At 41.0% G+C, this 16,822-nt stretch overlaps 1 protein-coding gene across 7 annotated transcripts in view; it reads left to right on the forward strand.

Annotated features, from left to right (window-relative positions):
* The window catches only part of LOC121272117 (tight junction protein ZO-1-like), a 162,124-nt gene that overhangs the window by 84,448 nt on the left and 60,854 nt on the right, over positions 1-16,822 (forward strand). For all 7 annotated transcript variants that reach the window (XM_041178570.1, XM_041178576.1, XM_041178577.1 and 4 more), the window contains 2 exons: positions 12,707-12,763; positions 16,148-16,272. In XM_041178570.1, the coding sequence (XP_041034504.1) occupies positions 12,707-12,763; positions 16,148-16,272 (182 nt within the window). The remainder of the gene's footprint in view (positions 1-12,706; positions 12,764-16,147; positions 16,273-16,822) is intronic.

Consider the following 16,822-nt stretch of genomic DNA (forward strand, 5'->3'; position numbering starts at 1 on the left):
AGACAGGCTTGGCGAGTCAAGAGGTGAGTTGCTTGTTGCAGCATTCCCAACCTCTGACCTGCTCTTGTAGCCACAGTATTTATGTGGCTGGTTCAGTTAAGTTTCTGTCAATGGTAACCCTCAGGATGTTGACAGTGGAAGATGGCACTTGTGTGCACTTATCAGCCCGAGGCTGAACATTGTCCAGGTCTTGCTGCATATGGGAATGGACTGCTACATTATCTAAGGAATCGTGAACGCCAGGGCAATTTTCCAGAATGCTGGATAGATGACAATGTTGTAGCTATACTGGAACAGCTTGGTTGAGGACAGCCCAGCCAGTTCTGGGACACAAGTCTTCAGTACTATTGCTGGGATGTTTTCAGGGCCCATAGCCTTTGCAGCATCCAGTGCATTCAGCTGTTCCTTGATATCATAGTTTTTTTCACCCACCAGGCTGTAGGGGTCTGGAACTCACTGCCTTGATGCAGATGCAGAAACCCTCAACTCATTTAAAAGGTGGCTGGATGCGCACCTCAAGGGCAGTGCTACAGACCAAATCTGGAAAATGGGGTTAGGCTCTGTGGCTCTTTTTGTGGCCAGTGTGCACACAATGCGCCAAGTGGGCCCTCTCTATGCCGTAAACTTTCTCTAATTATATGATTCTATGTGGAGCAAATTGAGCTGACTGCAGACTGGCATCTGTGATATTGGGAACCTCAGAAGGAGGCTGAGATGAACTCCATCCATTCAGCACTTCTGGCTGAAGATGGTTGCAAATGTATCAACCTTGTCTTTTGCATTGACCTGCCTGGCCCGGTCATTGAGGGTGGGGATATTTGATGAGCCGCCTCCTCCAGTGAGTTGTTCAGTTGTCCTCCACCATTCAAGACTGGCTGTGGCAGGACTACAAAGCTTCGATCAGATCCATTGGCTGTGTAATAGCTTATCTCTGTCTATCACTTGCTGCTTTTACTGTTTGGCATAAAAGTAATCCTGGGATGTAGCTTCACTAGGTTGACACTTCATTTTTAGTTATGCCTGGTGCTGTTCCTGGCATGCCCTCCTGCACTCTCCATTGAACCAGGGTTGACCCCCTGGCTTGATGGTAATGGCAGAGTGGGTGATATACCAGGCCATGAAGTTACAAATTGTAGTTGAATATAATTCTGTTCCTGCTGTTGGCCCACAACGGCTGTCCGGTTTTGAGTTGCAAGCTCTGTTTTAAATCTATCCAATTTAGCACAGTGGTAGTGCCACACAACATGATAGAAGGTATCATCAAAGAATCTCACAGTGCAGAAGAGGCTTCAGCCCATCGAGTCTGCACCGACACGTGAGAAACACCTGACCTACCTACCTAATCCCATTTACCAGCACTTGGCCCCATAGCCTTGAATGTTATGATGTGCCAAGTGCTCATCCAGGTACTTTTTAAAGGATGTGAGGCAACCCGCCTCCACCACCCTCCCAAGCAGTGCATTCCAGACCGTCACCACCCTCTGGATAAAAAAGTTTTTCTTCACATCCTCCCTAAACCTCTTGCCCCTCACCTTGAACTTATGTCCCCTCGTGACTGACCCTTCAACTAAGGGGAACAGCTGCTCCCTATCCACCCTGGCCCCGCCCCTCATAATCTTGTACACCTCGATCAGATCACCCCTCAGTCTTCTCTGCTCCAATGAAAACAACCCAAGTCTATCCAACCTCTCTTCATAACTTAAATGTTTCATCCCAGGCAACATCCTGGTGAATCTCCTCTGCACCCCCTCCAGTGCAATCACATCCTTCCTATAATGTGGCAACAAGAACTGCACACAGTACTCCAGCTGTGGCCTCACCAAGGTTCTTTACAACTCCAGCATTACATCTCTACTTGTGTAATCGATTGATAAAGGCAAGTGTCCCATTTGCCTTTTTCACCACCCCATTAACATGCCCCTCTGCCTTCAGAGATCTATGGACACACACGTCAAGGTCCCTTTGTTCCTCAGAACTTCCTAGTGTCATGCCGTTCATTGAATACTTCCTTGTCAAATTACTCCTTCCAAAGTGTATTGTGAAGATGGGACTTTGTCTCCACGTGAACTGTATGGGGTCACTCCTACCAATACTGTCATAGACAGATGCATCTTCAGCAGGTAGATTTGTGAGGACAGGGTCGAGTAGGTTTTTCCCTCTTGTTTGACGTGATGCTATGAGACTTCAGGGAATCTGGAGTCACTGTTGGCACACAGTTTTGGTTTTGCCAGGGCCACTCAGCTCCTGACCTCATTATAGCCTTGGTCCAAACATGGGCAAAAGAACTGAATGCAAGAGAGGAGCTGAGAATGACGGCCCTTGACTTCAAACTCGCACTTGACTGAGTGTGGCATCAAGGAGCCCTAGCAAAACTGGAGTCAATGCGAATCAGGTAAAACTGTCCACTGGTTGGAGTCACACCTAGCACAAAGGAAGATGGTTGTTGGAGGTCAATCACCTCATCCAGACGACATTGTTGCAGGAGTTCCTCAGGGTCATATCCTAGGCCCACCTGCCACAGACCCAGCCTAACAGCTACGTCCTTTAGGACTTGGCCAGCTCAGTCAGTTCTGGTGCCTTTGAGCCACTTTTGGAGATGGACATTGAAATCTCCCACCTGGAGCACGTTCTGTGCCTTTGCCAACCTCAGTACTTCTTCCAGTTAGTGTTCAACATGGAGAAGTACTGATGCATCAGCTGAGACGGTGAGGTAGGTGGTAATGGGCAGGAGGTTTCCTTGCCAATATTTGACCTGATGCCATGAGACGTAATGAGATCCAAAGTCAATATTGAGTGTTCCCAGGGTTAATGTTCTGGATGTCCATTATGTATGAAATGGTGTGATCATTACATTAACTGTTATTGCCCTGTAGAGGCAGACTTGCAGTGCATTGGGCACATACTGGGAAGTTACACATTCCCTCTAAGACTTAGTTTCTGATGGTTACTCTTCAACGTTAGCTTGCTGCTGTTTTGGTATATTTCTGGCAGAGCTGAGGGATTTATACTTGTGTTCAAATGTCTGGGTAAACTGTTTAGTTTTTATACTGTACCCAGGACACAGATTGGGATTCTATTGCAATGGGCTTCAATGGCATTTTCAAATTAGTTGTTAATTTTATTATTCACAATGAGTGCAAGTAGAAAGAATCTCTGTCATAGAATAGGTGTGAGCTGTGTTCCACTGTCACGCTCAAAATCTTAACCTGGAGCCTAGTTTTTACTGAAAGTGCTTTTTTATGACTACATGGCCTGAAATCTAACACAAAATCGGCTGTTTGGGAGGCATTTCTTTTGCTGTGTTTACTTGCTCTCCTTAGTGATGTCTTGAAATTAGTGATAATTATTTTAAAATCCTGTTTATGCAGCATACACTATAATTGGCCTCTAAATGCCCCAGGATGCTGAGTGCTAGTGTAGATCAGTGATGTTTACAATTTTAAATCTCTATGCACTAATCTGTCTGACTTCACTGATCCGTTACATTGATTTTAGTGAGTCACATGAGCCAGTCGCAAACAAAACAAATGGAGTCTGTCAGCAACATTTGGTGCTGGCTGAGTGGGCGTGTCACAATTAAATCAAACCCCAGGGAATCTAAATATCAAACCAAAAGAAAAATAAATTGGAATTGAAAAAGTACATAACTGAGGTACGCATTGTTAACCTTGGTCTGTAGGCTACATACAATCTTCACATTATTCAAGAACAAAAGCAGCAGTAAATCCATAATAAATATATCTAGCAGTCGAGTGTAGAACTGCATCTCAGTGAAGATGTGCCATTTGGGCTAGTGGTAAGTTGGTACTGAATAGAAGCCTCCCCAAAAGAAAAAAAAAACTTGGAAGAACCAGCCCCATGAGCCATTTTTGCTAATCTCAAGATTGAAGGTGATTTTGGGAGGGAATGTGCAGTATTTGAAATGGTCAAGGAATGAACAGTGGACATATGCATGAGGAAATGTAAAATTCAGCACTTATTTTCATGGCTATAACATATCATTTTGAATGCTATTTCTAAACTATCTAAAACATCTGACTAATGCAAAACTCTGAAGGTACCTATTGTGTTGCACTCAGACATTTAAATATTGGTTAATCCTGTACTTGTCAGCTTCATAATTATGGGGAAAGATACAAGAAAGTCTTTGTATTCCTTGCTAGTTGTCAGCTGCTCTTCAGATAGTGCTGTCTTCTTGCGGGGCCATGGTTCCACAAGTACCAGTTGCTCAACAAGTCACTATTCACATGAGCGTTGAATGTGTCGGCTGGCTATTTCCAATCCTGCACTGCCTTGACATTCACATTAAAAAAAAACTTCCAGTGAGAGCTGCTGCACAGTCTTGACTGAGAATTTCACAGAATTTTTACAGCGCAGGAGGAGGCCATTTGACCTTCGTGTCTGCACCAGCTCTCCAAATGAGCAGTTTACTAAGTGCCATTCTCCTGCCTTTTCCCCATAACCTGCACATTGTTCCTTTTTAAATAACACTGACTCAATTTTGGATATCTCGTTTGAATCTGCCTCCAACACTCCCTCCAGACCTTAATCACTCGCTGTGTGAAAAAGTTTTTCCTCATATTACTTTTGGTTCTTTAACCTTAAAACTGTGCCCCCTCATTTTCAATCATTTCACAAGCAAAACAGTTTCTCCCTATCAACTCTGACTAGACCCCTCATGCTTTTGAATACCTCTATCAAATTTCCTCTCAGCCTTCTTTTCTCCAAGGAAAACAGTCTCAACTTCTCCAATCTTTCTTCATAACTAGGGGGAGGTGATGGCATAGTGTTATTGTTGCTGGGCTAGTAATCTAGAGACTCAGGGTAATGCTCTCAGAACCTGGGTTCGAATCCTGTCACAGGAGGTGGAATTTGAATTCAATAACAATCTGGAATTAACCATTGTCATTTGTTGTAAAAACCCATCTGGTTCACTAATGTCCTTTAAGGAAGGAAATCTGCCATCCTACATGTGACACCAAACCCATAGCAATTTACTCTTAAATGCCCTTTGAACTAGGTAATATTCCTATAACATCCCATGAACAAATAAAATAAAAACTGAAGTTCCTCATCCCCGGAACCATTCTCATGAATCTTTTCTAAAGTGTGGCACCCAGAACTGGGCGCAGTACTCCAGCTGAGGCCGAGCTAGTGTCTTATACAAGTTCAACATAACCTCCTTGCTCTTGTTCTCTGTCTCTATTAATAAAGCCCAGGATACTCTGTGTTTTTTAACTACTCTTTCAACCTGTCCTGCCACTTTCAATGACATGCAATATACACCCAGCTCCATCTGCTCCTGCCTAAGACAAACTGCCTTTTAGGCTAGCTTGCTGAGAAAATTGAAATGGAGAACACATTTCACTGTCTATGTCAGCAAGGCATTCCAGCACCAGTCCCAGACTGAAATATTCTCATTAACATGATACTTGAAATATATGAACTCTCAAAGCTAGTTTAAAAATTAATTTGATGTGACATCTTGTGTAAATACTAGAAAGAAAATACCACATGCAATGTTTTGAATTTATATTCCCTTTCGAGTTGTCCGCTTTAGTTTATATTGTGTTTCCTTGTTTATCCTACCAACATGAATCACTTCACATTTCTCCACATTGAACTTCATCTGCCATCTGTCTGTCTATTCCACCAACTTGTTTATGTCCTTTTGAAGTCCTACACTATCCTTCTTGCAGTTCACATTGCTTCAAGTTTTGTATCATCTGCAAATTTTGAAATATGCCCTGTACGCCAAGGTGCTTAATATATATCAGGAAGAGCAAGGGTCCCAACGCTGACCCCTGGGGAAACTCCACTACAAACATAGCCTGATAAATTTTCTGTTTCCTGTCACTCAGCCAGTTTCTTATCCCTGTTGCCACTGTTCCTTTTATCCCATGAGCTATAACATTGCTCACAAGTCTGCTGTGCAGTGCAATATCAAATGTCTTTTTGAAGACATTTTCGAAGTCCACATACACCACATCAACAGCATCAATCTCTTCAAGAGACTGCAGCAAGTTAGTCGAACAGGATTTTCCTTTAAGAGATCCATCTTGGCTTTCTTTAATTAACCTGCATTTGTCCATGACACTATTAATTTGTCTGGAATTATTGTTTCTAGAAGGTTCCCCACTGCCAAAGTTAAACTGACTGGCCTGTAGTTGCTGGGCATATCTTTACAGCCTTGCTGAAAAAAGGGGGTAACATTTGCAATTTTCCAGTCCTCTGGCACCACCCTGGACTCTAAGGGAGACTGAAAAATTATGGCCCAGTATTTCCACAATTCCCACTATCACTTCCCTCAATTGATGCATCTTATCCTGCCCTGAAGTCTTATCAACTTTAAGGGCAGACAACCTGTCCAATAATAGCTCCTCCTTATCAATTTTAAACCCGTCGAGTGTCTGAATTAGCTCATCTTTCAGCATTGCCTGGGCAGCATATTCTTCCTTGGTAAAGACAGATGCAAAGTATGGTCAGTTTCCCTTCTGCAAACCAGGACTGCTAAGGCATGTAGGCAGTTATCCCTTGCTGAGATCAGCTATCTTAGCACAGAGCAAGAATTGAAGCTGGGACCTGTCTGTTTATATATCTTTCTCCTCAATGGGTAGACTTGGCTTCGCTTATTGGTGGAGCCAATCAGGCATTGAGTGGTTAGAAAAATTCTAATGAGAATACATTTTAAATTTGAGCCCTAGGTGTTGGCTGTAAAGAGGTTGGTGAAGACTGTGCCTGGCTGTCATTATCTTGGAAAAGGTAGAAACTCAGAGTCAGAAGCTTGAACAGCTGTCAAAAGTGAATTTTTGTTTTCATAAGATCATAAATCGGAGGGATTTAGTTAGCATTTCTGTAGCCTTCACAGTGCTATAGCTAACATTTCAGTAAAGCACAATGAGTGTGTGAAAATGTCTTGCTCAAAACAGCCACCGAGAGTTTAATGCTAAAGTGAATTGCAGGAACTAACCTATGTCCTTGATTTAATACAGGTGAGTTGGGGTCATGCCAGGGGCACTGGCATAGGCATGACTTGTTATGTGAACCAGATCATATCAAATAAACAGTGTTGCCATGCAGTTTGTTAAAATGTACTCTTCCATAGAATGCAAAATGATGCTGAGTCTTGCTTGAAATGTCAAAATCCAAGGTTGAGGTCACTGAGCATTTCCAGTTAGTGGTATGGGAACTCCTTAAAACTAGAGTTGCTTTATTTCTTCTGTTGCAGATCTGGATGAAAATTGTGCAACAGTGGAATCTTTGATATAAGTGGGAAACATTCCTTCAAATGGAAAATTGATTTGCCACCAACCTGCTTATTCAAGTGACTATGATGGGGTGGGGTGGTGGGTGGGGGGTGTGGTGATGTTTGATTATTTTTGCCATATTTAATGAAACAGTCCTTGAACCTTTATCAGTGATTTTTTTTTTTGTTCCATTCTGTTGGGGGTGCTTGTAAAATGTTGGGTCATGCCCAGAAAAACTTTCCAGGAAATACTTTATCTAAAAACCTAAATAAAGATAAAGTGTGTGGTTAAAACTCAATATTGTTGGGTACAGTACACACTTATGGATTCTTGATATTTCTTTGTGATATTTGTGTTGAAGCTTTGGGTCTAGCAGCTGTGGGCAGGCTGAGGTTTCCCATTGTTGAAACCAAGTTTGATTTCAGTTCATTCCCTCTTAATTGCTGTTTCGATTGGTCATCCAGGATTACTTGCAGCAACATGTTATCAGCAGGGTAAAATTAACCTGCCTCACAAATTCAAAACCTAGCCTCCGTTCCCTATTAGTGGATGAACAATCCAATGCTTGGAAAATTCTACTTCACAGTGATAGGAAGAGCTGACACTGAAGAATCGACAAGTGCTGTTGCTGAGTGCCTAGCTGCCACAATTGTTATAACTTCTGACACCTCATGCCTAAAACCCAAAAAGCCAAAAGTAATTTTGCAATGCCCAGGCCTTAGAGTTTTTTGAAGTCTGGAACAGATCTGGACTTGGCAAGAGTCCCTCTACATTCTCACCGCCCACCAATGCCAAACAAGCTAGTGTTGGTGACATGCTTTTAGTTAAGTATAATGGTGGGTTGGTGAAATTTACCTACTCTGTCCACTTGAACAGTGGAACAAAAACACCCACAGTTTAATGCTAGATTTTTCCCTTTGTAGCAAGTATTTTGTAGAGAGCTTGGGAGCTGTGTAACACTTGTGAAGTGCAAATGATGGGAGTGATTTTGAGGTGATTAAGTTGTCATTGTAGATTAAGCTGTATTGATTTAAGTAATATTGGAACCAATAAAATGATAGTGATAGCACTTTAAAGTTCACTGAAGACACATTTTGGTTTGATGTCTTGTCAGCATCATGCTAAAAGTTTTAATGTAGAAATTTTATGCTTGCATATTTAATTGTAGTATTCTGAACCCTGAATACAAAGGGCTTCCCAGTTTGAAAATGCTTTGGGTATATTTTACATAGCACTAGATAAATGCAAGTTATTGTTGACTCTGTGGGTAAGTATACAGACGGATAGACTGTGATGCTGAGCCATACAGACCAGGAATGTCTGAAATTAGTTGTGTGGTCTGTGCTGAGTTAGCTGATGTTGACTTGCGACAGCAGGGAGGGAGCTATAATTTGCCTCATTACCTGAGGGAGGGAAATCAGCAAGGTTTCCCATTCCTTAATGCTGTATGATCGCTGCAAGAAGCAATTACTTGCAGTTATGCAATATCTTTAACATTTAAGCAAGTTCCAAGGCTTGTGGAAGTAATGGAATTGGAGGCATAAGTAAGTTTATGGCAGTTTTAGTCTTCTATTAAAATGGAAAAGTGTTCTGGTTCACCTGGGACTTAATGTTGGACAAGCACAATCTGACAGCAGAAATGTGGTTGTGAGATTGAAAGGAATGATAGGAAGTTAGATTTGGGTGTCATCAACCTACATACAGACATTCATCCTGTGCTTGTGGAGACCTACAAGCAGCATGTAAATAAGGAGAGCCAAGGATAAATGTTGGAAGGGGCTGCTTGTTGTGGGGTTCGGGGGTGGGGGGGTGAAATGGAGTCTGGATTTTGGGGAGGGGTTTGGACATTGGGTGTTGGGAAGAAGGAGTGAAATGGACTTTGGGTTTAGGGGAAGGAGTTTGATCTTGAGTGTTGTGGGGGGTGGGAAAAGAGTACAGATTCTGGGTGTTGGGAAGCAGGAGGAGGATGATCTCAGGTAGTGGGGAAGGTAGGTACAGACTCTGGGTGTTTGAAGGGAGGGAATGGTCTCCAGGTGGGGTGGGTGGTGTCGGTGGGGATAGTCACCAGGAGTGGCAGGTTGGAAATGGTCTCCATGTGATCCAGGGTGAGGGGGGGAAACGGTTTCTCTGGGTGTGGGAGAGGAGGGGCACGGTCTCTGGGTTTTGGAGAGTGGTGGGGTAGGGGGAGAGGGGAAGTAGACCATCTCTGTGTGATGGGGATTGGGTGGGGTGAGGGTCAGCCTCAAGCTGTTAGGTTTGGAGGATAAGTAAAACAGTAGCTGTATTTCAATAATGCTGAACAGGTGCAACTGAAGGAAATAAACTGAGTAAATATTAGAAAATTCCTGATTAAACAATATTGGACTTTAATGAGCATTAATTAGATGGGCAGAAAGTCCCAGATATGAGCAAGAGGGAACTAGATCACGACATGTTCAGTAAAACAGCTGGTCGTGTAGAAGTGAAAGGAAAACTGGATAATCTAAGGGTACAAATCAAGTAAGTTTACAGAAAGCAAGTTACAAATTGACCTTCATGGACAATGGCCGTTGGTGAACTGAAACTAGTCTCATATTCTTGGATCAATATCCTTGGTGCTTCAACACACTGTTATCTGTGTAACCACCTACTAGCATGCAAGTCTCCTGTTTGCTACACTTGCTATTGTAAAGAGACTGCAGTTTCAGGAGTCAAGTGACATTGTACACTTAAGATTTTACTTTAGGGAAAGAAGACCGATTTTAGTTTTTCTTTAGCACCGTGGTACTAACTGCTTGTTTTTCTCTTGGTATAAAAGCAAAACCCAGCCTACTGGCGGAAACCAACTGAATGCAAAAGTGGTCAATGATGCACAATGCAATGTCAGGCAATTATAAATGTGGCTTTATGCTGTTTATGCTGTTGATTTTTGAAAGACACGTGACCATGATTTTTTTTTGTACTGCAGCCTGAGGAGCTTAATATAGGGAATCAGAATAGCTTGTTCCATGCCACTTTTTAACTATTCGCTACATTTCAAAGCACTGAATCATCCATACTTGCCTAAAAATAGAGTCAGATGTGTTAGTTATATAGCCCAGTTCAAGTTTTTGACATCAAAATTTAGCCTCTCCGTGGTGCAGCCACTGAATGTGTACTTCCATTTTGGAACATCGAACAAGAATTAATGCTTTATGTTCTTTTAAATTTGTTTCCTTTAAAACCCTGGCTGGAATTTAAATGAATTAAAATTCCCCTGACAGATTGCTCCTGTTACTGTTATCTTTGGACTCTCCAGTTCTATTTGAGGTTGTTTTCTATATTTGGGATACTGTGTAGATGTAAGTTATCTACTGGAGGTTCCACTGTACCTGTTTAGCACAGTTTCTCTTGCTTAAACCAGCCATACATCTGGTTAAATTAATATTAAAGCAAAATATTACTGGTTGTTTCCATTCTTTTGGAAAGATATGTGTAGCTAGTTATTGTTCACACTAAGGATTTTCAGTTTTCTTTTTACATTTCTACCACCTCTGCTGTTGGTTACTAATTCCATCACCAAAGCCTAGTTCCCATAAAGGCAGGTTTAACTGAGGGAGGTCACATCAATTGGTGATGTTGAGATGCATTTATTCACTTCTTGTGGTTTAAAAGTACAGCTTATCCTAACCGACTGGCTTCATCAGATGTTGAACCAGCACCAGAGTCTGTTTTGTGTTGCTCCTGCCATAATTACATCAGTAACTTTTAAAACACTTTATCAAATGATCACCACTCAGCACTCTTAGTTCCGGAAGCAAATCTGTGTATTGTGTGTCGGAATATGCAATCTCACAGCAGCATTGTTTGAACAAAGCCTTGTGTTCAGTGTTGATTAAAGACTGGAGGCACTTTTTGGCACTGGTCATAAAATTAGAAAGTTTTCTACCTAATTAATCTGTTATTTAAGATTAACCCACTTTCTAATCAAACTTGCAGAAAGTCATAGAGCTGCAAGTTAAAAGCAGAGCATATCGAATAAATATTACTTGTATGTGATTTTTAATTTGTATGATTGGTACATTTAGTTATGTTCTTTTAACACCTCATTATTGGAATTTTGTAAATTTCAGCACTTTTTTTGGTGAACTAGATTCTTATGTATTTGGCCACTGGCTTAATAAAATTTTATTTAAAATGTATTTTCCTTTGCCTATCCCCATACCAACCACAAATTTATAATGTGCACAGAAAAACCCTCTTTATTTCCCTCCCGTTACTGTGTCAAGTGTGTACCTGGGATTGTTACGTTTTTATATATAAAGAAATGAGCTCGAGTTAGAGAAAGATCTTTTATATAGAGCCCTTCACAACCCAAAATGTATTACAATCAATGAAGTACATTAGAATTGTAGTTGCTTTTATAATGCGAGGCCTGATTGCCAAATATGGCTGAATCATATGAAGCACAATCAATGGTTAAATCTGTTCAAGTCTTGTGCTCCTTAGACTTTAGGGAGCGATGATTGAACCATGCCAAGGGATGACCATGGTGGGTAAGGGTTTTACTGGGATCACAGACAGAGGTGAAGGAGGTGAGTGAGCAGATCGACATTTACAGAAGTATTGTTGTGAATGGAGATCCAAAGGTGAAGTTGTGAGCTTGAAAGAGCAGTTGTAAGTGATTTGGGGAGAGTTTTTATTTTGGATGCAAAAGCTTGTGGGGATTGGGGGAGGTGGTTGGTGAGGGATACAAGGAACTGATCAGACATTGTTAAGCAGCATTCTTGGTTTCTGAATTGTTTTTCACTGTTTTTGGAATAATGAGAAGTTCTGCCATTGGTGGTCACTGGAATCAGAATATGGAAGGCATGAAATTAGCTGAAAAATTGCATGGCTATAAACGTTCAGCTTTAAGTAATTTACTTCTTGACAAATTTATCATCTTCTGTTAACATAACCAAGTGTTGTGGATATATATGAACATATGAAATAGGAGCAGATGTCGGCCATTTGGCCCCTCGAGCCTGCTCTGCCAACCATTAAGATCATAGCTGTTCTGTTTGTGTTTTTAATTCCAATTCCCGTCTACTCTTGATAATGTTAGGCAAGGGAATCACTCTACCTCCGCATTAAAAATATTCAGTGACCCCACCTCCACCACCTTCGGAGGCAGAGAGTTCCAAAGTCACACAAACCTCAGAAAATAATTCCCCTCATCGTGTCCTAAAAGGGAAAGCCCTAATTTTAAAACAGCGCCCTGGATCTGGACTGAGATCTGTTTCCCAGCTGTGTGTGGCATTTTACTGTCAAAATTCATTATCACGTTGTTGAGGAGCATTTGGAATGCCTGAAAACCAGGTTTTTTTTTAAATGTGGGTTTTTATAAACACTCTCATTCTGTGGCTAAACTAAGTTTATTTTCAACAAGTTCTAAATTGTTTATTTAAAAAATTACAATCTCTACTCGCTAAATTTACTGGTACTCTCTTTTATTGCAGAATACAGTTATGGAGGAAACGGTGATCTGGGAACAGCAGACAGTCACGCTTCACAGGGTGAGTCATCAGCTACATTTAACTATCCAGTGAACTCCAGGATATTAAGTATATTAAGTATTCAGATGTACAATAGGTCAGGACCAGATGGCAGGAAACGTCTTTTTCCGTTAAACTTCTTGAACCTGAAAGATGTGGTTCCAACTGATGACGAAGTTCTGACAGAAGTTTGTGTATAGCAGATAAGGATGCTATCATGACAGCTGTGTTGGTAAAGACGATCTATAAATGAGCCATTTCAACTAAGTTCTTTCCTGGGTTCTGAGTTAGAAGAGTGACAGTATGGAGGTTACAAATGACTTCCACCCCTCTGGGTTAGGGAGTGGAAATATCAAAAATGTTCTCGCTGCTAGTTACTAGCCTGTGATCCCCGCTGGAAAGTACGTCTACACACGAGTGCTGTGTTTCTATGTCTGCATTACACAAACTCACCAGGACAAATAAACTTTACATGGATTCAGTTTATTTGAAGATATGGTACAGCATGGCTCAGCAGATCTAATTTATGGATTCAGCAACTGTTAATCACAAGGATAGCACAGCTGCTAGTCACATGCTGCTCTAGATCCTGGCTACTTGCTTATTTAAATATTCCCTTAAAGTGATATCACGACAATGAGAGGGATTTGGATCAGTGTGATGATGGAGTAGTTAGACAGTTTGTTAACACTTGGGTGAAGCATTGGGAGGGTGCATGTGGAGCCATGCTCCACCAAAGACTTATGCCTTTAGGAGGAGAGAACTTTAATAAAACAATCAGGATGCCTGACGGCTTGAGTACGATTCTATCTTGAGTTGGTAACTTGCTTATGACTCCCAGTTAGGGTCATTGTTGTGAGTGGATTAATGGTGCATCCCAAAATCTGAGATTTTTCTTGTACAATTCCTTCATTAACTGAGATGAAGGAGCATTTTTAATTTAAAATATGGGCTAAATGCAAAAATCTTGGGCTGGTTTGGTGACAAACTAAATGTTGCTGTTAGTTGAGAGATTTCCATTGAATCTGTTTTTTCATGGTGATGGTGTTAAATGGTATGGAGGTGATTTAAAGGTAGATCAATGGGAGGAGAAGGATCTGGATGAATGCGCAAACTGCTGTATTGTAATTCATTGTTTAGAATAACAGCACTTTCGCAGCCCGATTTTGCTGACAGGCAGTATGTTTTCACTGGATGCCCAGAATTGTTATATTTGAGCCTCTCTGTATTCTTGACAGCCAATTCAATAACAAGTGACTGAGATTTTCATCCTTCAGTGATTTGTCTAAACACTCTGGTTAGCCTGATTTATTAGGGGAGAGGTTTGGTGTTTTTGGCTCATTGGTTGTTGCATGTTGTCAAAAACTTTCAACTCCAGCTTATTACTCCTGTGTCAACCTTTACATCCTTCAGATGTTTAAAGAGATTTCATGTAGTCATTATTCAGTGGTATAGCTTGCAGCTTGTTTTCATTTGTTGTATGACATCAATGAGTGATGCTAAAAGTCTTCCACTTTTATTCTCCTTCCTTTGTCAGAATACCACACTGACAGCTCTGAGGTATGGGTGCTTTCTAAGCTGTGTGTGTTCTCTAAGGCACTGCAGAATATCTATTTGAGGTGCATTTTCCTGGGAACTTATCACTTAGGGACTGATGCAGCATTTAATTGAAAGTGTAGTAGATGTAATGTTTATTTATTGAAACAATCTTTTCAAGTCTTTGCTGATGCTGATTAGCATTCTTCACAAGAAGAGCTTTGTCCCAATTTGGACAGGGAGAGGTGGTAGATTCTGGAGAAGCCCTGACTTCAGAATTATAAAAATGCTTTACCGCATGGTCGAAGGGAGAGCTGGAACTAGAAGATATTGGACAATAATCCACTGCATCCTATTGTACACCCCCAATAAACTTCATATTTGTTAACATTTTTAAAATTCATTTAGGGGATGTGGACATTGCTGGCTAGGCCAGCATTTATAGCCCATCCCTAATTGCCCTTGAGAAGTTGCTGGTGAGCTGCCTTCTTGAACCGCTGCAGTCCATGTGGTGTAGTTACACCCACGGTGCTGTTAGGGAGGGAGTTCCAGGGTTTTGACCCAGCGACAGTGAAGGAACGGCAATATATTTCCAAGTCAGAATGGTGAGAGGCTTGGAGGGGAACTTGCAGGTGGCAGTGTTCCCATCTATCTGCTACCCTTGTCTTTCTAGATGGGTTTGGAAGGTGCTGTCTAAGGAGAAGTTCAGGAGATCTGACCTATTCTGCACTCTTGGACTAACTGGAATAGCTCAGGTTGTTGATTGCAGCCTGAAGTAGAATTTTAGACACATTTTGCTGTTCAGACTCTGCATAGTGTCTGCTCTAAGGTATTACTTAGACTGAGTCTTTGATGTTTTTGTCATGTTTAACATTAGTTAATTAGTTCTTTTCTACCTTCTTGGCCTACCTCAGTTACAGCTTTGGTTTTCCAAATGTAAGGACATGTTCAGTAGTTTCCTACCTGTGTGATAAGCTTGAAATGGTTTTCATCATCTTCTAGGTGTATGTGTAATGGAATGAATTGCAGCTCTAACAATTACTCTGGTGACTACAGAATATGAAATTTGCTTGAAAGATCAAGCCGCCTTGGAAAGCTGAACTTCGTTTTTTTCACTAACTCCTGTTTTGCCATAGCCGTGGGAACAGTGCAAAACTGGTTATTGAGCCTTGCTGGAGTGGTGGTGTGATGTGGGGCTCTACCTTGGATATCTTAATACCTCATTGTACCATGGTGGAAGCATTAGCTCCTGCTGCTATGTCTCAGCAGATTAGCATGAAAAAATGAGTTTGCAATGTGGGAGTCAATGCTCAGATGTTGTACTGCTATAATCCAAATTGAATGAGCACTGCTGTCGAAACACCTTGTGATGCAATGCTTGTTTTTCCCTTCCCACCTCCAAATTTCTGCCAGACTAACAATGTATTTTGACACTGATTCTGTTGTTTGGGTATTTGAGCCATATCATTCTGTGGATAAAGGATGGTTAAAAAGTGAAAGAGATGGGAGGGAACACAATGTTTAGAAAAGTAAATGTGAATGAAGAGAAAACACACTTGGTAAGACAGTGAAAAAAGGGATAGTAATGCTGTCATCCATTATTCATGTACTTGGTTTGAGTGTTTTTTGTATTGTGGTGCACTTGCAGCAACAACATCAGATTAACCATTCCCACCAGCAAGGTAATGCAGCAAAATGGTTGTGTTTATTTGGAGTTGCCAGTAAGATTACCAATAACTGTAGGCACAAATAAATTATAGTTGGATTCGTTGATAAGGTGAATATTTCTGGCTTGTGTACTTTTCATTGGATGTCTAATTTTGGTTGCACATCTTAATAAATAATTTGTCTCTTTTCATTTAACTTTAGGCTCCTGGATTTGGGTTTGGAATTGCAATATCAGGAGGAAAAGATAATCCGCATTTTCAGAGTGGGGAAACTTCTATTGTAATTTCTGATGTTTTGAAAGGAGGCCCTGCTGAAGGATTGCTGCAGTAAGTACACATAACCATCTTATTTCCCCTCTCCTACCACTTGATGAACTTGTGTTGCGTTACATTCACAGTTAATACTAAAAACGAGATGTATCAATACACTTTTTGACTGTTTTTCCTTCATTTATAATCCATTCCCTCCCGTTTCCCAGAACCCTTTTACACAGGATGTTTGGCTGTTAAATTAAAGATTTGTAATACAGAGAAGAGACATGCAAGTACAAGCAATAAGTTGGAGATCAGAAAATCTATTGTAGACTAACTTCTTTTGTGGACAGACTCTGTTCATCAAATGTCCAGGGAAATGGGACATTCTGCCTTTTGGTTGAGTGTTGCCATCTTGGATTGTATTTGATAAAAAAAATGCTCCCATTAATGATATTACCTGCAATAATTTTTAAAAGGAATGTTTGGATTGGAATAAGAAAACTTTTATTTCATCCATGAATGCCAACTTTCCTCATTTAAATATAACCCTGAAGACTTCCATTGAGCAAAATGAAAGTTGGCCATGAAAAGTCTATTCTTAAAAGCATTTTCTCTATTTATA

The sequence above is a fragment of the Carcharodon carcharias genome, chromosome 32 (genome assembly GCF_017639515.1).
Source record: "Carcharodon carcharias isolate sCarCar2 chromosome 32, sCarCar2.pri, whole genome shotgun sequence".
Lineage (NCBI taxonomy): Eukaryota > Metazoa > Chordata > Chondrichthyes > Lamniformes > Lamnidae > Carcharodon > Carcharodon carcharias.